Source organism: Neltuma alba, unplaced genomic scaffold (assembly GCF_004799145.2).
Source record: "Neltuma alba isolate B1F8T4 unplaced genomic scaffold, ASM479914v2 tig00011004_pilon, whole genome shotgun sequence".
Lineage (NCBI taxonomy): Eukaryota > Viridiplantae > Streptophyta > Magnoliopsida > Fabales > Fabaceae > Neltuma > Neltuma alba.
This window is the reverse complement of record NW_021635758.1, coordinates 183797-200784: the sequence shown is the minus strand read 5'-3', so window position 1 is coordinate 200784 and position 16988 is coordinate 183797. Positions and strand designations below refer to the sequence as shown.

The 16988-nt window shown below is 36.9% G+C and overlaps 2 protein-coding genes across 4 annotated transcripts; one reads left to right on the top strand and one right to left on the bottom strand.

Annotated features, from left to right (window-relative positions):
• On the top strand, nt 1–9875 carry LOC114760603 (uncharacterized protein At5g64816). 3 transcript variants are annotated; one of them, XM_028949864.1, is made up of 3 exons: nt 7115–7527; nt 7642–7806; nt 9226–9875. In XM_028949864.1, the coding sequence occupies exon 3, from the start codon at nt 9299–9301 to the stop codon at nt 9677–9679; it is 381 nt and encodes a 126-aa protein (XP_028805697.1). In that variant the 5' UTR covers nt 7115–7527; nt 7642–7806; nt 9226–9298; the 3' UTR covers nt 9680–9875. The 3 variants fall into 3 exon arrangements, with proteins under 3 accessions (XP_028805695.1, XP_028805696.1, XP_028805697.1); XM_028949862.1 differs by lacking the exons at nt 7115–7527; nt 7642–7806 and adding an exon at nt 1–342; XM_028949863.1 differs by lacking the exons at nt 7115–7527; nt 7642–7806 and adding an exon at nt 7000–7097.
• Nucleotides 9876–11932: 2057 nt separating this feature from the next.
• On the bottom strand, nt 11933–14806 carry LOC114760610 (uncharacterized). Its single transcript, XM_028949886.1, has 3 exons — nt 14536–14806; nt 13379–13581; nt 11933–12623 (listed from the first exon to the last, which is right to left on the bottom strand). Exons 1-3 carry the CDS (start codon nt 14629–14631, stop codon nt 12293–12295), a joined length of 630 nt encoding a protein of 209 aa, XP_028805719.1. The 5' UTR covers nt 14632–14806; the 3' UTR covers nt 11933–12292.
• Nucleotides 14807–16988: the final 2182 nt, after the last annotated feature.

The window sequence follows — 16988 nt, the reverse complement described above, 5'->3', positions numbered from 1 at the left end:
TTCGGTTTCAGCCTCAGTGCTTCACTCTTGAGCCTTCCGGAATCCAGACTTCGTCTTTCAGTCTCTTGAAACCAGAATTGCATCGCAGGTCGCGGGCTCGCAGCTCACTCCTCACTACGCGTCGCCATCGCAGCTTCGCTCTTCACTCGTCTTCGCGAATCGCGAGCTCGTCTCCGGCTCTCTCTAGTGTCCGCGACCGCGAGCTCGTTTCTGGCTGAGTCGTCTACTCTCCAGCTCTCGGCCACCGCCACGCACGCGCTGTCACAGGACAGGAGGGGGCTGCACGCAGCCACGTACCACGGATTCAGAATTCGGGCAGTCGCTGGAGCTCGTCCTTCTCAGGCAAATCTTCTTTAACTTCGATTTCTGCTTTCTTCTTCTTCGATTGTAATTGCTCTGCTGTTTGGCTGCTGGATTTGTTCTTCACCATCAACTTCGATTTGTTCTTTCCGTTGTGGTTGATTTTGCTGGATTGTCTGGATTATTGTTGATATTTGCAAGTTAACTTTAAAGAAAAATGGCTGCTGATCGTAGTGTAACTGGGAGAAATCAAGTTGAGATTACTGTTACTGATGAAACAAATATAGAAAACCAATCTGGACAAGAAAAAACACCTTAATCTTCTGTGCAAGATAATCCAAATAAGAAGGCAAAGAAAAATACATCTGATGTTTGGTACTAGAATTGGTACTGTAAATGGAAAACAAAAAGTAGCATGTAATGGGTGTGGAATACCATATGTTTGTAGCGGAAAGGAGTATGGGACTTCAACCCTTCCGCGTCATATGGAGTTGTGTGTATCACTCCCAAAAAATAAAGATATTGGTGACATGATAATAGACCATGCAGGGAATGTGAGATCTAGGCAACTTGATTATAACAAAGTTCAAGAAATGATTTATGCTTGTATCATTAAACTTGATTTCTCATATTCATTTGTTGAGTATCAAGCAGTTAGAGAGTTGCACAAATATTTGAATGCTGATTATAAGAACATTACTAGAAAAACTGCAGTGCTGGATGTTTGGAAGTTTTATATTAGTCAAAAAGAAAAACTCAAAAAAGTGATGGTCGATTGTCCTAGTAGAATACGTTTAACTTGTGATTGTTTGACATCAATAACCGGTGAAGGTTGTCTTTGCTTAACAGTTCATTTTGTTGATGAGAAGTGGCAACTTAATACCAGGATACTTGCAGTCTCTAAGTTGCTTCCGCCTCACTCTGGGATTGCATTAGCTAAGAGGGTGCATGATTTATTGATTGATTGGGGGATTGAAAAGAAAGTATTTTCTATTACCTTAGGTAATGCTTCAGCAAATGATGTCATGCAAAATTTATTGAAAGAGAGGTTGAATTTGAGTAATAACTTGCTATGCAATGGGGAATTTTTTCATGTGAGATGTTGTGCCCACATATTGAATCTCATAGTTCAAGAGGGCCTGAAAGTAGCAAGTGATGCTATGCACCTCATTTTTACTTGAGTTCCTATTAATGCACCTAAACAACACTGTAACAAGTAAAACGCATATTATACAGTTGTCACATCTTTAAAAATTAATGATAAATACATAACATGTATATCTACCTTGAACCACTTAAGTGGATGGAGAGAGGGGCGACATCCTAGAAATGCACAAGAGTACTTCAATATTAGACATTGTTTTGCAAGAAATGTCATTGAAAGGTTCTTTGGCATTTTGAAGTCAAGATGGGCTATTCTAAGAAGCCCATCATGTTATCTTGTTAGGACATATAATTGAATCATCATTCCCTTGTCGATGTTGCACCCTCTTGCTTTGTTCGTTCTTCATTTCGTGTTCAGGCCTTGTTTACTTTGCTGAATATTTCATGCTCATATTTTATTCCATATGATTGGGTTACAATATATAGAGTCCGGATGAGAAATAATATCCGGTTACAATCAATCAGCCATAAATTACATATATTGCAATATCTCAATAAATCAGGAAATATATCTTCTAGCTAATATCATGGGCAATAAATGGAGAGAATCAAGGGAGAGAATCAGGGGCTTTCTAACACTCCCCCTCAAGCTGGAGAGTAAATGTCAACCATTCCCAGCTTGCTTCGAAGCCCTTCAAACTTGACTCTGGCTAAAGGTTTGGTCATGACGTCAGCAATCTGATCAGTTGAGCGCACATAGCTCAAGTTAATTGTGCCATCTTCAACCTTTTCTTTGATGAAGTGTCGATCAATGTCAACATGCTTTGTTCGGTCATGATACACAGGATTCTTGGTCATTTCAATGCTGGCTTGGTTGTCACACCAGAGGTTCATAGGTCCTTCATAGGAAATTCTCAATTCCTTCAGAAGTCTGATCACCCACATTCCTTCACATACCCCCAGGGCTACAGCTCTTAGCTCAGCTTCAGCACTACTCCTTGAGACTACTGTCTGTTTCTTGCTTCGCCAAGTGACTAGGTTTCCCCAAACATAAGTGCAGTATCCTGTGACAGATCTTCTGTTATCCACAGCTCTCCCATGATCTGCATCAGTGTAGACCTCTATGTTCCTTGTACTCCCCTTTTTAAAGAATATTTCTCTTCCAGGATTGAGTTTGAGGTAGGTCAGGATTCTGTATACTGCTTCCATATGTTCTTCCTGGGGTTGATGCATAAATTGGCTTACTACTCCAACAGCATAGCTAATGTCAGGCCTTGTATGAGTCAAGTAGATCAGTTTACCTACAAGTCTTCTGTACCTTTCTGAGTTGACTGGTACCCCGTCTGGTTTCACTTCCAGATTACATGATTCTTCCATAGGCGTCTCACTAGGTTTAGCCCCAAGTATTCCTGTTTCGTGGAGCAAATCAAGTGTGTACTTTCGTTGAGACACACTTATACCCTTTTTGGATCTTGCAACCTCCATTCCAAGAAAGTACTTCATTTGTCCTAGGTCCTTCACTTGGAATTCCCTAGCTAGAGCTTTCTTGAGTTGGGAGATAGAAACTTCATCACTGCCAGTTATGACTATATCATCCACATACACAATTAGGATCGTTACCTTTCCATTACTGTGTTTAACGAAGAGAGTGTGATCAGCTTGTCCTTGGACGTAGCCAAACCTTTTGATTGCCTTGGCAAACCTATCGAACCACGCTCGTGGAGACTGTTTCAGGCCATATAGTGATTTCTTCAGTTTGCAAACTGAGTTGGGTGGAGCTATTACTCCATCTGGGATTTCCATGTACACTTCCTCCTCCAAATCTCCATTTAGGAAAGCATTCTTCACATCTAGTTGATGTAGAGACCAATCAAGGTTAGCAGCTAGAGACAGGAGTACCTGGATGGTGTTGAACTTTGCCACAGGAGCAAACGTTTCCTGATAATCAATCCCATAAGTCTGGGTGTACCCTTTTGCAACTAATCTTCCTTTGTACTTGTTGATACTTCCATCAGGATTGAATTTAGGGGTGAAGATCCACCTGCAACCCACTGCTTTCTTGCCCTTAGGAAGTGTGGTAATATCCCACGTGTTATTTTCCTTTAAGGCTCTCAACTCCTCATATGCGGCACGTTTCCAATTAAGATCTTTCATAGCCTGTTGAAATGTTTCTGGAATCTTCACCTGTGAGCTATTCACCACAAAGGTTTGCATTCTAGCAGATAAATTGCCATAGGAGACAAATTTTTGAATAGGATGCTGAGTACATGATCTTACCCCCTTTCTAAGTGCAATGGGCCATCCTAGCTCTTCAGGATCCAACTCTGGATTGGAATCATGTTGCTGCCTTGGAATGGAAGGAACCCTACTACTACTATCCTGCTCACCTGATTGAGGACTTGAACGCTCTGTCACCCCTGCATCAATTTCAGCATTCGTTTCCATTGTGGGGTTTTGGTGCTCTAGTGGAGGTGTAGGACTAGGGGTTTTTGGTTCCGGTTCAGGGTCAGGGACAATGATTTCTTCTTGTGGTATGGCAGGTTCAAGAGGGGTGGTAAGATGTGTGTTGGGATTGGTTGTAGGTTCAGGTGTAATTAGCCATTCTACTCCATAGTGCTCCCCCTGAATGGGTAATTTGGGATAATAAGCATCATCCTCATAAAAAACTGTGTCTTTGGAGATTATGAGTTTTCTGGTAGTGGGACAATAACACTTATATCCCTTTTTGGTGGAGGAATACCCTAGGAAAATACATTTTTCTGCTCTAGCATCAAGTTTGCCCCCATCATGTTTATGAACAAAGACGACACACCCAAAGACCTTTTGAGGGATGGTATTGATGATAGGTGAGGTGGGGTAGGTCTCGAGGAGTTTTTGAATGGGGGTAGTGAAATGGAGAATTTTTGAGGTCATTCGATTGATGAGATAAGCAGCGGTTAGCACAGCATCTCCCCAAAACAGACTTGGAACATTTCTTTCCATCATAATAGCTCGGGTTACTTCTAGAAGATGCCTATTTTTCCGCTCAGCAACTCCATTTTGTTGAGGAGTATAGACACATGAGGTTTGGTGATGGATTCCTTCCTGCTCAAGAAATTCCCTAAAGGCTCCACTCACATACTCTTTGGCATTGTCACTTCTTAGAACTTTGATGGGAGTTTGGAATTGGGTTCTCACAAAAGAGTGAAAGTTTTTGAAAATTTGTAAAGCTTCGGATTTTTCTTTCATAAGGTAAACCCATGTGACCCGGGTGTGATCATCGATGAATGTAATAAACCACTTTGTGCCTGTTCGGGTGTTGATTTTGGCTGGTCCCCAAATGTCAGTATGAATCAATGTAAACGGGGCAGTAGGTTTGTAAGTATGTTTGGGATAAGAGGCGCGAGTTTGTTTGGCAATTTGACACGTTTCACATTGGAAAGGAAAAGAATTTTTATTGAATAAAGTTGGAAACACATGCTTCATATAATCAAAGCTGGGGTGGCCTAATCTTTGATGCCACAACATTACATTTTTATTCTGAGAATTAGAGCTAACCATAGCTTTCTTGGCTCCTGCAGTCTTCATATCTTTTCCTTCAAAGTAGTAGAGTCCATCCCATTCTTTAGCAGTCAAAATCTTCCTCCCCGAGGTCGAATCCTGAAAAACACACTTAACATCATCAAAGATTACCCGACATACTTGTCCTTTAGTCAATTTGCTCACAGATATAAGGTTGCAGGTAAGAGCAGGAACAAACAAAACATTATGGATTTCCAGATCATCAGATAGGGCCACAATGCCAACACCCTCAACTTTAGTATATAGTCCAGTTGCTACTTTTACCCTAAGGTTCTCATGGCAATATTTGAGAGTTTTGAAGAGGGACTTATTACCAGTCATGTGGTCTGTAGCACCGGAGTCAACAATCCAGGTTTCATCACTAGTTACCATTGCATTAAGGGCTATAATAGAATTACCTGACTGAATCAAGTTCACGTTGGGAACTGATTTTGATTTGTTTTGTTTTTCAAGTATCTTACGAAGCATTTGAAGCTCTTCTCTGGTCAACTGGTCTCCCTCATCACCTTTTTCTTCAGAGGAGGTGTGGTGGCTTTTTCTATCTTCCCGTTGTTTCTGCTTCCCTTGGGTTGGTTTCCCATGTAGTTTCCAACATTCGTCTCTGGTGTGGCCTTTCTTGTTACAGTGATTGCACCACTTGTTCCCTTTCTTCTCAGATCCCTCGAATGTTGGGGACCTCCTCATGACTAATGCTGAGCCATCTACTGGGGTTTGGTTACCCTGAGTGAGGTGTCTCCGGCTTTCTTCAAACTTGACCATACTGAAGACTTCAAATAGGGAGGGAAGCGGTTTTAGACCCATAATTCTGCCTCTTACTTCTTCAAAGACATCATTCAAACCCAATAGGAAGTCATAGGTTCGTCCTTTTTCCACCAGTTGTCTGTAGTAATTAGCATCATCCATGTCCTTCCAAGGATGAACTTCAAAGAGATCCAACTGCTGCCATATCTTCGTTAAAGTGCTGTAATATTGTGTTACAGTTAAGTTTCCTTGCTTCAGATCTTTGAGCTGCCTCCTTAGATCCAATAGGGCTGCAGTGTTGTCTAGTGTGGAGTAAGTCCTCTTAGCAGCGTCCCAGATTTCCTTAGCTGTGCTTGCCAAGAGGTATCCTTCACTGATTTCAAGAGTCATTGAGTTGCACAGCCAAGACATCACCTGATTATTTTCAGCAAACCAGGTGTCAAATTTGGGATCATTATGTGAAGGTTGTTTTGCCTCTCCATTGATATATTTCTCCTTACGCTTCCCACGTAGATACATTAATACACTTTGAGACCATTGGAGATAGTTGCTACCATTAAGTTTGTGAGCCACCACCATAGCTTGATGTTCAGAGGTTAGGGATGGTTCTGGATCAGAGGCTTGAGAGGTGACTAAAGGTGAAGAAGGAGTGCTTTGAGTATTTGAGGATGTACCGGACATAAGGGCCATTGGAATATTACGAACGGACCCAAAAAGGGGTGGGAATTCTGAAGGGTTCATTTTCTGGATCTCTGGGAGGCACTGTTGATTTCCGGCGGCGGCGCGTGCAATTCACGCGCAGAGGCAGTGGCGGCGCGTGGGCTTCACGCGCGGAGCTTGTGACGGCGCGTGGGCTTCACGCGCAGCTCCGTTGGCGTCGTCTTCAAGGGATGCGCCGATCTGAGGGCGCCGGTGAGGACTGGAGGGGCGGTGTCGTCCACGGTCTGCTCCTGGCTTCAGATCTGGGACGCCTCACTCTCTCTCTCTCTCTCCTCGCGTTCTCTCTCTCTCTCTCTCACGGCAGCGACGCACGAAGTTTTCTGGGTTCAGGAGGAACCCTATGCTCTGATACCATGTTTACTTTGCTGAATATTTCATGCTCATATTTATTCCATATGATTGGGTTACAATATATAGAGTCCGGATGAGAAATAATATCCGGTTACAATCAATCAGCCATAAATTACATATATTGCAATATCTCAATAAATCAGGAAATATATCTTCTAGCTAATATCATGGGCAATAAATGGAGAGAATCAAGGGAGAGAATCAGGGGCTTTCTAACAGGCCTGCAAATTTAGGAGTTCCAGTGTTGGCAGCATCTTTTCTCTCACTTGCTTTGCTTCTTCCTCATCTTTGCTTTCAGAGTGCAGTGCGAGTACTTTAAGGTTTTAATTTTATACCTCTGATTTTTTTTTTTTTTAAATCTATATCGATTTTGGAATGTTGAATTATTGGTTCTGGAATGTGTTTTGCACAATACATTGTATGACACTTCTTTAGATGATATTGAATATGTGTATTCTGATGACTTTGAATTGCGTTTACTTTGAAGGATACTATATTTCTGTCGCAGCTTCTGATTTATTTTATTCAAGTATGATGAAACTTTGGTGGTTTGATGCTTTATCTTGGATTTACATAAATAATCGTAATAGGAATTATCCTTCATCTGTTCTTAAAAATTTTCGTACCTTTGGTTTTAATAAGCAAAGTCCACAATACTGTTAGCTCTCCTCCTCTTCCTGTGCACGGTGCTTAATCATCGATCACAAATCACACCCTCTCCTTGTCTTCCTTGTTGCCACTATACTTCAGGTTTCTCTTCTTTTCTTCTTCTTCTTCTTCTTCTTCTTCTTGTTTTTTTCGGTGGTTGCGGCATTCTGAATCTTTGTAATTTGAAAGCTGTCTCGTGTGTTTAAAACTTGAAAGAGATATGGTTGCTGAGTGGAAACTTGAAAGCTGTCTCATGTGCATGTGGTGTGCCCGTCAACCAGATTGAAGTAACTGTTTTGACTTCTGAGTTTCTGAGTGAAGTTACTATGATGAAATTTGAAGATGGAAGAAGACAAGGAAATTCAAGAAGTAGATTGTTTAGTGATTCTTGAAGTGGCTTATCTATTTGCAAATCTTCTAAGTGTAGTTTGTTTGAAGATTAAAGTAATGGGACCATCAAATGTGATTAATCAATCCCTGTTTTGAGTTTGCTGGAATATTAAGAAAGGTCTTGTGGATAATTAGAGCATATAAAAAGCAGCCTAGTTTGCATAAGCCCAGCATGGGAATTATGATAGATATTCAAGTGGATATTGGGAGTTTTTCATCCTATAATGGGTGGGTTACTTTTCAATTTGTATGTGAATGCATTTAACTGTCACGTTTTCTTATTTGCTAATAGCTTATTTCAATGCCACCATTATTTGTTAATGAGGAACTTTCTCTTCTTATTTCTTACTTTCGAATATATTTATTGTTCCTTTGGTATATTCGAATGTAATTTGACGTAGCAGAACTTTAAATTCAAAGTTGATCAACCTAAAACAGGTAAGTAAAGGTCTATCTAGGACTATTCTAGAAGGGAAACATATTAGACTTTACCTTGTTAAAAAGATGTCCTAAATCATAGATAATCAAATCAATCTTATCTTTGATGACTCCCCCCCCCCCCCAAAAAAAAACCAAAAAAACAAAAAAAGAGGTTTGAAAGAAGAGAGGATTGCATAGCAGGAGGAATTGAGCAATGTTTTTTTAATCTTGTTCTAACACTTATTTTTCAAAGTATCTGTATGTACTGTTCAAATTTTAATAAATCTCACTACACCTGTATTTAAGAGTTTTAGGAAGTTGCTGTCTGTATATCGTAGTTTTAAACTCAATACACTTACATGAATCAGGTGTATTCTAAGTTCCTCTTAGTGTTTTTTAATGGAACAGTGAATTGGTGAAATCAGAAATCTGCTTCTTGAGATTAAAAAATGCCACTAGAACTTTATCTCTATTGTTGTTTGCTTATTTCTGTCCTTTTTCCTTTGTTACGAATGGTGATGAGTATCTATTGTAAAAGCACTATCTATTCAGAAACTTATTTCTTGTATTATGTAAAGCACCGTACACAGAAACTTATGGCTGAGTTTTTAATTTTATGTCTTTTTCTCTGAGGAAGTTAATATTCTGAACACAAAGGTGACTTTTTCCTTGGTAGACTATTGAGGTACAGATACACCACATCAGATCAGGATTTCAATCAATACTTGTTTTTTCCTTTTGCTAATACATTTTTTCGCATAATTTAGCTTCTAGATCTGAGTTCTGATGATTTGTGCTGTTACATTGAGATATCAGCTGTGGGCTTTTGCTGGAATTTTTTTCTTACATTGAGAGCAATCTATATTGCTGTAAATTTGAAATAGTGATACATGAAGGATTTTGGTAGTATGAATTGCCTTCTGTTTATAATTTTCTTTTATTACTTAGTGTAGATAATCTTAATTAACAAGTCCCCTGTAAACTTTATAGGTTTTCATTGATTTGTTGGAAGCGTACAGCATATGCAATAGGGTAGAAGAGCAGCTTAACTTGCATATTAGTCATGGTGGAAGTGTGGTGGACTCTGCTGGGGGCTGCAATCCCGGCTGTCATTGCAGGACAAGCTTTTAGATTGAAGAAAAGGCATGCTGAAGAGCAGAGGTTGAGAAGTGCAAGGGGAAGGGAGAAGAGTTCTGACGATATCTTCGTTTGTGAGCGGGTCTGTACGTCAAAGAGGATGCTGAACAAGGTCGGCTCATTCTCAAAAGACCCCATTCCTGATACTTGTGTCACTGTCTGTGGTGTCTCTGAGCTTGATGCTTGTGCTGATGCCTGTGCTCGTACTGTGTGTGTTAACCAGCATCAAGTACCTAATTGGAATGACATATGCCTTCGGAGGTGTCAGAGCGAATGCCTGAAACTATCTGAGTCTCATTCTTCTTAGGAGGTTTTCACTTGTATGCAGATAATTATGTTGTGATATTCTGATTTGAGATCCATGTTTGGGTATGGCTATTAATGTCTTTTGGCTGCCATGGTACCTCCAAATTTAGCAGCATTGCTAAATACTTGTAGACGGCATCATTCAATTTCTAGTGCATAATCAATCAGGTTCAAAACCACTTGCCATTCGCTTACAAGAGGTCATAGTCTTTATTTGTTTCTCTTCTTGCCTTGTTGCCTGAATATTAAGATTTATATTTCTTTATGGTCAGCTTGTAGGGCCCAGCGTAATCTAAACACTGTTGGGGAGAGTCGACTGTTAAGAGACCAATTCAAACTAGTGTTAGAAAAAGGAAGCATGTTGGACTAATAGGATGAGAAAAACTTATATCCTTTTGTGATTTCCTGTGGCTTGGCTGTTTTTCTTTTCACGGATTCCTCCTCTTCGATCTCTCCAAAAGCTCTAGGGCTTGTTTGGTTTCTGGATTCGGAAACATTTTTTTGTTTTTAAAAACAAAAAAAACATAGGGCTCATTTGTTTCTGTTTTTGTTTTCTTATTCCCAAAACAATTTTATAAAATTGTTTTTAAAACAAGTTTTGAGAATAAAAAAATAAAAAAATATGTTTGGATAATTATTTTGAAAAATCACATTTGAAAGAAAATATAAAAAATTAAATTTGGGAAGCACTGGACATTGCCAGCGATATGTGATCGGTGGCGGCAAGTGGGGAGAGAAGGTTTTTTCGATTTTTCAGAATAAAAAATAAAAAGTTAAGAAAACAGAGGTAAAAAAACATCTAAAAATTATTTCGCTTTTTTAAATTTTAAAAACATATAACTAATTTGTTTTTCAAAAACAACTAACTAAAAACAAATTACCAATCAAGTTTTTTATTTCTTTTTTAAAAACAAAGAAATGTTTTTAAAATAAGAAACCAATCAAGGCCATAAAAACTAGTTTGATAATTTGTTTTTAGTTGGTTATTTTGAAAAAATAATAATACGTTTTTAAAAACTAAAAAAACCAAAACAAATTTTAGATGATGTTTTGTTTTTGTTTTTTTGCATGTTTTATTTTTTTGTTTTGAAAAATTAGAAAAATCTTCTTATCATCTTACCCGGTTAAAAATTAAAAAAATTTTTGCTCCCTGTTACCTGTTATCGTCCTTTTTGTTTCAGGTATGATTTTTTTAAAAATAATTACCCAAATAATTTTTTTATTTGTAAAACTTGTTTTAAAAAATAATTTTACAAAATTGCAAAAAACAGAAACAGACAAGCTCTTAATATGAAAACTCAATTTTTGCGTAGAAGCCCTAATTCCTTTCATTCTTTTCTGTGCCCCCCTCCCATGCTCTCACTTGTCGGTCCTGACCTCTATAGTTTAAATTTAATAAATCTATGAGATAACATGTTTTAAAGTAGAGAGAATCCTCAAAAAAATACCTCTAAAATTTCAAAATCCTAAATTAGGAATGACTATAAAAATATGTTGTCATTTGTTTTTCAAATATTATCAATTATTATTAAAGTTTAGTGAATAAGACTGATTTGGAATTTTAAAATTTAAAGGTATTTTTTTGAGATTGTCCTTTTAAAATATTGGAACACTTTGTTTTGGTTGCTCCTGGTATTATCTCATCTAAACAGTAAGAGACTAATCTTTCAAAGTACTGTAAGGCGCCATAGTGTAGACCCTTTTTAACAATGTTTTTCTCCATGCACACTGCCTTAAGAATCGAATGTGGAAAATGAAGCTTAAGGTGTCTAGATCCTTTCACTTGGACAAATACTTGTTGGTGATATGAGATCACTTAGATCTTAAGAGAGATGTTATTTATTTGGGATATCTCAGGATAAATATTGAATATTAGCATGTTATTACTTCTTTAGTTTATTCTTGTGAGATAACTCGTTGATATATTGAAGTATTGAACTTTAGTATTCTCTTAATTTTTTAATCTCTTGAATTTTCTAAAGGATAATCCCAAAAATATTATCAATATAGAGATTTAACTCCTCCCAATCTATAGAGAATAAATATGCAAAGATATTTCCTTTAATTTTCACTTAAAATCTCAAGCAGGATATCCCGTAACAATATTTGAACATCTATTTATTATTATTTTGGATTATTTTTTTGATATCTTTTCTATTATTTTTTAAAATCTCAATCATGAGTATTTTTAATGTATTCTGCAAGTTACCATACAAAGTTAAGGCAATTGATTCATTTTTCTTCACAAACTTGTATAAGAATTTCTCTGTTTTTTTCCCCAGTGGATTGGCAAAAACAAGTGCACTCGAGATTGAAACAAGACTGGAATTTCAACAAATTCTGACCATATCTCCTAACACAGATGCATAAAGATTCAACATATTTCATCTGCTCTGGACCACCAAATTGTAAATACAAAACAATCATAATCCCCTAACTATGCTGTCCTTTCTCATGTGTACATACATACATCTACAAATCCTACCTGAAAATAAACCAAATATTGACTGAAGCAGCCTCCAACCTTCACTTTCAGAACATGACCCACGGAAACTGCTGTGCAAAATGTCATCCACCAAGACACATCGCTCTTTGGTCCAGAGATATTTACTGATCAAGTAAACTGTCTTCTAATGTATGTGTCTTCATGTACAAATACTGGTTCTTGACTGGTCTGGGTTGGTGGGAACTGTGGTTGTCCCATGGCTATTCCTCCTTGATTTGGCATCGACGTACCATCCCCGGCAATCTTTCCTGTGCTTAGGGTGATGTAGTAAACAATTCCAAATGCTGCGCTTGCAAGGGCTAGGAGTGAACCTCCGGCAAAAACTCCAGGTTTCACCACATAGCAGTAGTAATTGCCAAAGTATATGCTCTCATCACCATGTTGATCATTAAGAGCAGCACCAGTTAGTAGCAGGAGAAACCCAATGACAAATGTGAACCTGTTTCACATTTAAACCACAATGTTAGCTGAGCACTGCTTTCCTCTCCTTTTTATCTTTTCTCTGTCCCTCATACCAAACAAGGCCTTAGAGGAGAAAATAAAACGAAGCCTGCACAGCTATGGTCATTGGCATACATGAAATTCTTGTAACCACAGTTCAAGAAGAAACCAAGCACAAATATTCTATTCACAAGGCCTTAGCCTTATACAGAAATCAAAATACATGTTTTACAGGTTTAAAAAATTTCAACGCGCTTACAAGTCTAGAAAGAAGCAAGACAATAAAACAAATGATGTGATTAACTTGTGCAGCTTGTGAATAAGCTTTGTACCAAATCTTTTGTAATTATGTAAAAGTCCAAAAAAGAAGTTCCAAAACAAAGTCAATAATGAAAAAAAGTCACCAAATCTATGTGAAATCATGCATCATATTTATGTAACCTGTTTTCCATTTTCTGGAAGTGCTCGTTCACCCCATTTAATGTACCTTCTGGTCCCTCCTCACTACAAGCTGAATCATCTATAAAACTAATATTTCTATGCTCTTCGGACTCCGATTCTATTTCATGTTACATCCCACAAAATGAATTACCCCCATTCATCTATGCTGCCCGCTAATGCAGGCCTGTTCAAAGCCAAGCCTCTTCAAAAGAATGAAATTCATAATTCTACTCTACAACTAAGAAACTGACAACATTAACAGAGTCCATAAGGAATAAGAGTGTAAGAAAGATTAATTGAAATGAAAATTACCAAGATAATACAAAGCAAACCAGTGCCAGCCTCCAACTAGAATCAGGGATTCGAGGGCTTCTTCTACAACAAATACACCCAGTTGAAACATTTATGATGATTTGAGCGATCATAAGAGACAGAGCTGCAGTTAAACCAAGAGGTAGTGCAGGACTTCGAGGGTACACACATTGATCAGGAGGATCAGACATAACTTGAGAACTCTGCAGAAGTCACAGACCAGTATTTCAATGGTTTTTGTGGATGATGTAGAAATAGCAAAGCAAACGAACAATGCTAGAGTGAGCAAGTACAACATCAATAGCCAGCTTGATACAAAGTAAAAGGATTGCTCAACAAATATATTACTAGTCCTACCAGTATCACATTTGGTCAAAACCTTACCATCAAATTCCATGTCAGATACCTAGACTTGTTTTCACATTTCAGGACAGGAAAGGAGAGCATACTAAAAGCTGGAAGATAACATGATAAAGGGGAACAGAAAAGCATTAAATTCATAGTCAAAAACGGCAATTTAGGTCAGACTTGAAGGGTCCCTACTAGTCCATCCCTGTTTGAGACAGATAAATCAAAGTTTACTGAAGTTTGATGCGTGTTAGGGGAAAAAAGAAGACCTAACCTTAATAGTACAATTTCAAGGTGACATGGGGTTCCTGTCCCATATCCATGTAGAATATACATCGATAGAACTTCAATGGTACGATTCATTCTGAAATTTAATAATTCGCTTCCAAACCAGAAACCTACCTCGCTCCATCATTGCCATCCCCACTGATAGCACAACATATGTAAGGCAACATGGGATCCAATGCCGTACTAATCCCTCATGTACTGGTTTAGACATAATTTAGATAGTTCTTCAATTTGTTCGTTAAAGATGCCATTTTCAATTTGAATTTTTTTCCTCCAAAAGTCTAGACATCAGCACGGTCCTCATCTAACTTTTCATCCCATGAACACTAGATCTGTTTCTATTAAGAGGGGCTCTAGTTAATTGTTTAGACTGAAAAAAAAATGATGCTTTCACAACTTCTCAGAAGTACGAAAATTTAAGTTCTCTTCAGCCGTTCCAGCCACTGTCGGACAATAAAAAGCGAAAAAAGAACAATAGACAGTCCAAATCAAACCCTTAAAAGCACAACACAAAAAATCACCTTAATCCGAGTTCCCTCTGCCGCAAACCCAGTCGCAGCCGATAATATCCCCAAGAAACCCACGATACCGCAAACCACCAGAACCTTCCTCTCCATGTATATCTCTCTCTCGCCCCCTCTCTTTTTCTGTATCCAAGCGTCTCCTGGGGTTGCGTGGGCGAACTGGTGACGAAGAAGAAGGAAGGGTAAAGTTGATGGAGGCGTACAGAAGGGGAAATGGGCAATGTGAAGGGTGTGAGTGGACTCGTTTTTCGATAAACAAGAATCTAAATGGAAAAAGCAGTCAAAGCCCGTGTGATCCTGACAAACAAGAATCTAAATTGGAATTTAAAAATTAAGTTTCTTAATTTTTTCAAAACTTTTAATCAACTCAACCTTTCAATTATGATTTAGCGCGATTAATTTTTGACTTGCTTGTAATGTTTTTGACTTTATATTATTACCCTTCCATCAAGATAACTCCATACGACAAAAATACTCTTGCAAAAATGGTGGCCTTTCAATGTCGACTAGAAATAGTACATCTAGAAGCATTTGGGTGCTCAGCCTTTGCTCGAATGTTATGTTTGTTTTCATTAGAATGAGCTTTATTTTTATAGTTTTTTGGGCTACAATCAATTAATTGTAATATTATCTCTATCTCTGGTGTTTAATATTACATCTGATCCTTTGATATAGTATTAAACATTAGAGATATGTGTTATCTTATCTAAAATATCTTTACTAATAATATGTATTAATTAAAACTATTATTTGATGAAATTTTTAATATGATCAACTATTACAATGATTACTTTGAAAAACATAAATAAATATGAGAAACAAAGCAGATTGGGTTCTTATATTTAGGACTAAATTAAAAATCAAACTAGCTCTTATATTAAAGATTGGAGATAGTATAAAAATTAGATAAGTAATTTGAAAAAAATAAAAAAACTAGATTAAGTTGGTTATTTGTCACAAATATGTGTTAATCCATTTAAAATATCCTTTTCAGTTGTATGCATTAAGTGGTTATGATAATAATTCGGTGGGAACCCGTTACAATCATAAGAATATTTTAGAAAAAATGAGAGAAAAATTAAATTTAGATATTATATTTAGGACAAAATCTATCCCCTAACTAGTTTTTGCTCTTATATTAAAAATGGAAAGTAATATAAATTAAATTGGCTGTGGGCATATGTATCTTTATACCTAAAACCAAGCCAATATGAATTACATTTTTTAGGCGTACAGGGGAGAACACTATGCCTTAAGGAAACTAGAGAAAACATCTAACACTTCAATCAAATCTAATATTTATGCTAAATGCATTACAATTGCAAAAAAGATTGTTCCAAGTTAGAAATTGAAATTATATAAAACATCAAACTAACATTCAAATTATATAAAAAATGTTAAAAGCCCATCCTTTTTGCACCTTTCATTGCATAGTCAATGATGTTGATAATTATTATGGTGATAATAAATATAAAAAGGTGACTAAACTGGGTTTTCTTTATGATCAATTTGAATACACACGCTAGTCATAGAGTATGTTGACCTTGAATATGGTTGGATCATGAGATAGCTTAGAATGCCACAAAAATGAGGGTCACTTCAATAATAACTAGTGGTTAGTTGTCAATTTCCTATACTAAAAATATTAATTTTTCATTGACTACTGTCATATTAGAATTAACTTTAGCATATGAAATTAATAATTAATGTCTTGCAATTGACAATGCTAAGTTATGTACATAAAATATTTTGCATATATTTATTGAATAGGTTTATTGGTTTGGTGGTGATATTACTTCTTGGGATGTGGCGACTATGGGGAGAGAATTTTTTTTTTTAAATTCACTACGACAATTTGGTAATTGTTATTATAAACTTATCTTTAGGAATTTCATCGCCATTTGTCCATTTAGTTTTTTTTTTTGGTATTTACAATTGTATTGTGGGATCTCACTGTGCTTTTCCTGGTCCCTGTCCCCCTCCCCAAAAAAAAAAAAAAAACTATACTTTTCCTGGTCTATTTTTGTTATGTCAAACCACTTGCTGTCCTACATTTGTCAGATAAAACTAGTTTAAATTAAATAAAGTAGTCTAACAAAACTTTATATATTTCCTTAAATTATATTTAGATAAGAAAAATAAATGAATAAAAAATTTTATTCCAATTTTGACTTGCTCATATCATAGAACAAATTAATAGAGCACTCCCTCAGTTTTGAACCGTCCCAAGTCCCAACTATATATTAGACGGTGCAAAATTCAGTTTTTTTTATTGTATTTTCTATGACTTTCTGTTTTAATATATACAAAATGTAAAACAAAAATAACGCTCTACCTGCCACTTTTTTCCCCCCAAAAATTATCACTCAAAAATCAAATATTTCAAATTCAAACCATCCAATTTAAATTTAGAAAATCATGTAAGGGTCATCCTTAAAATGAGCTCCAAA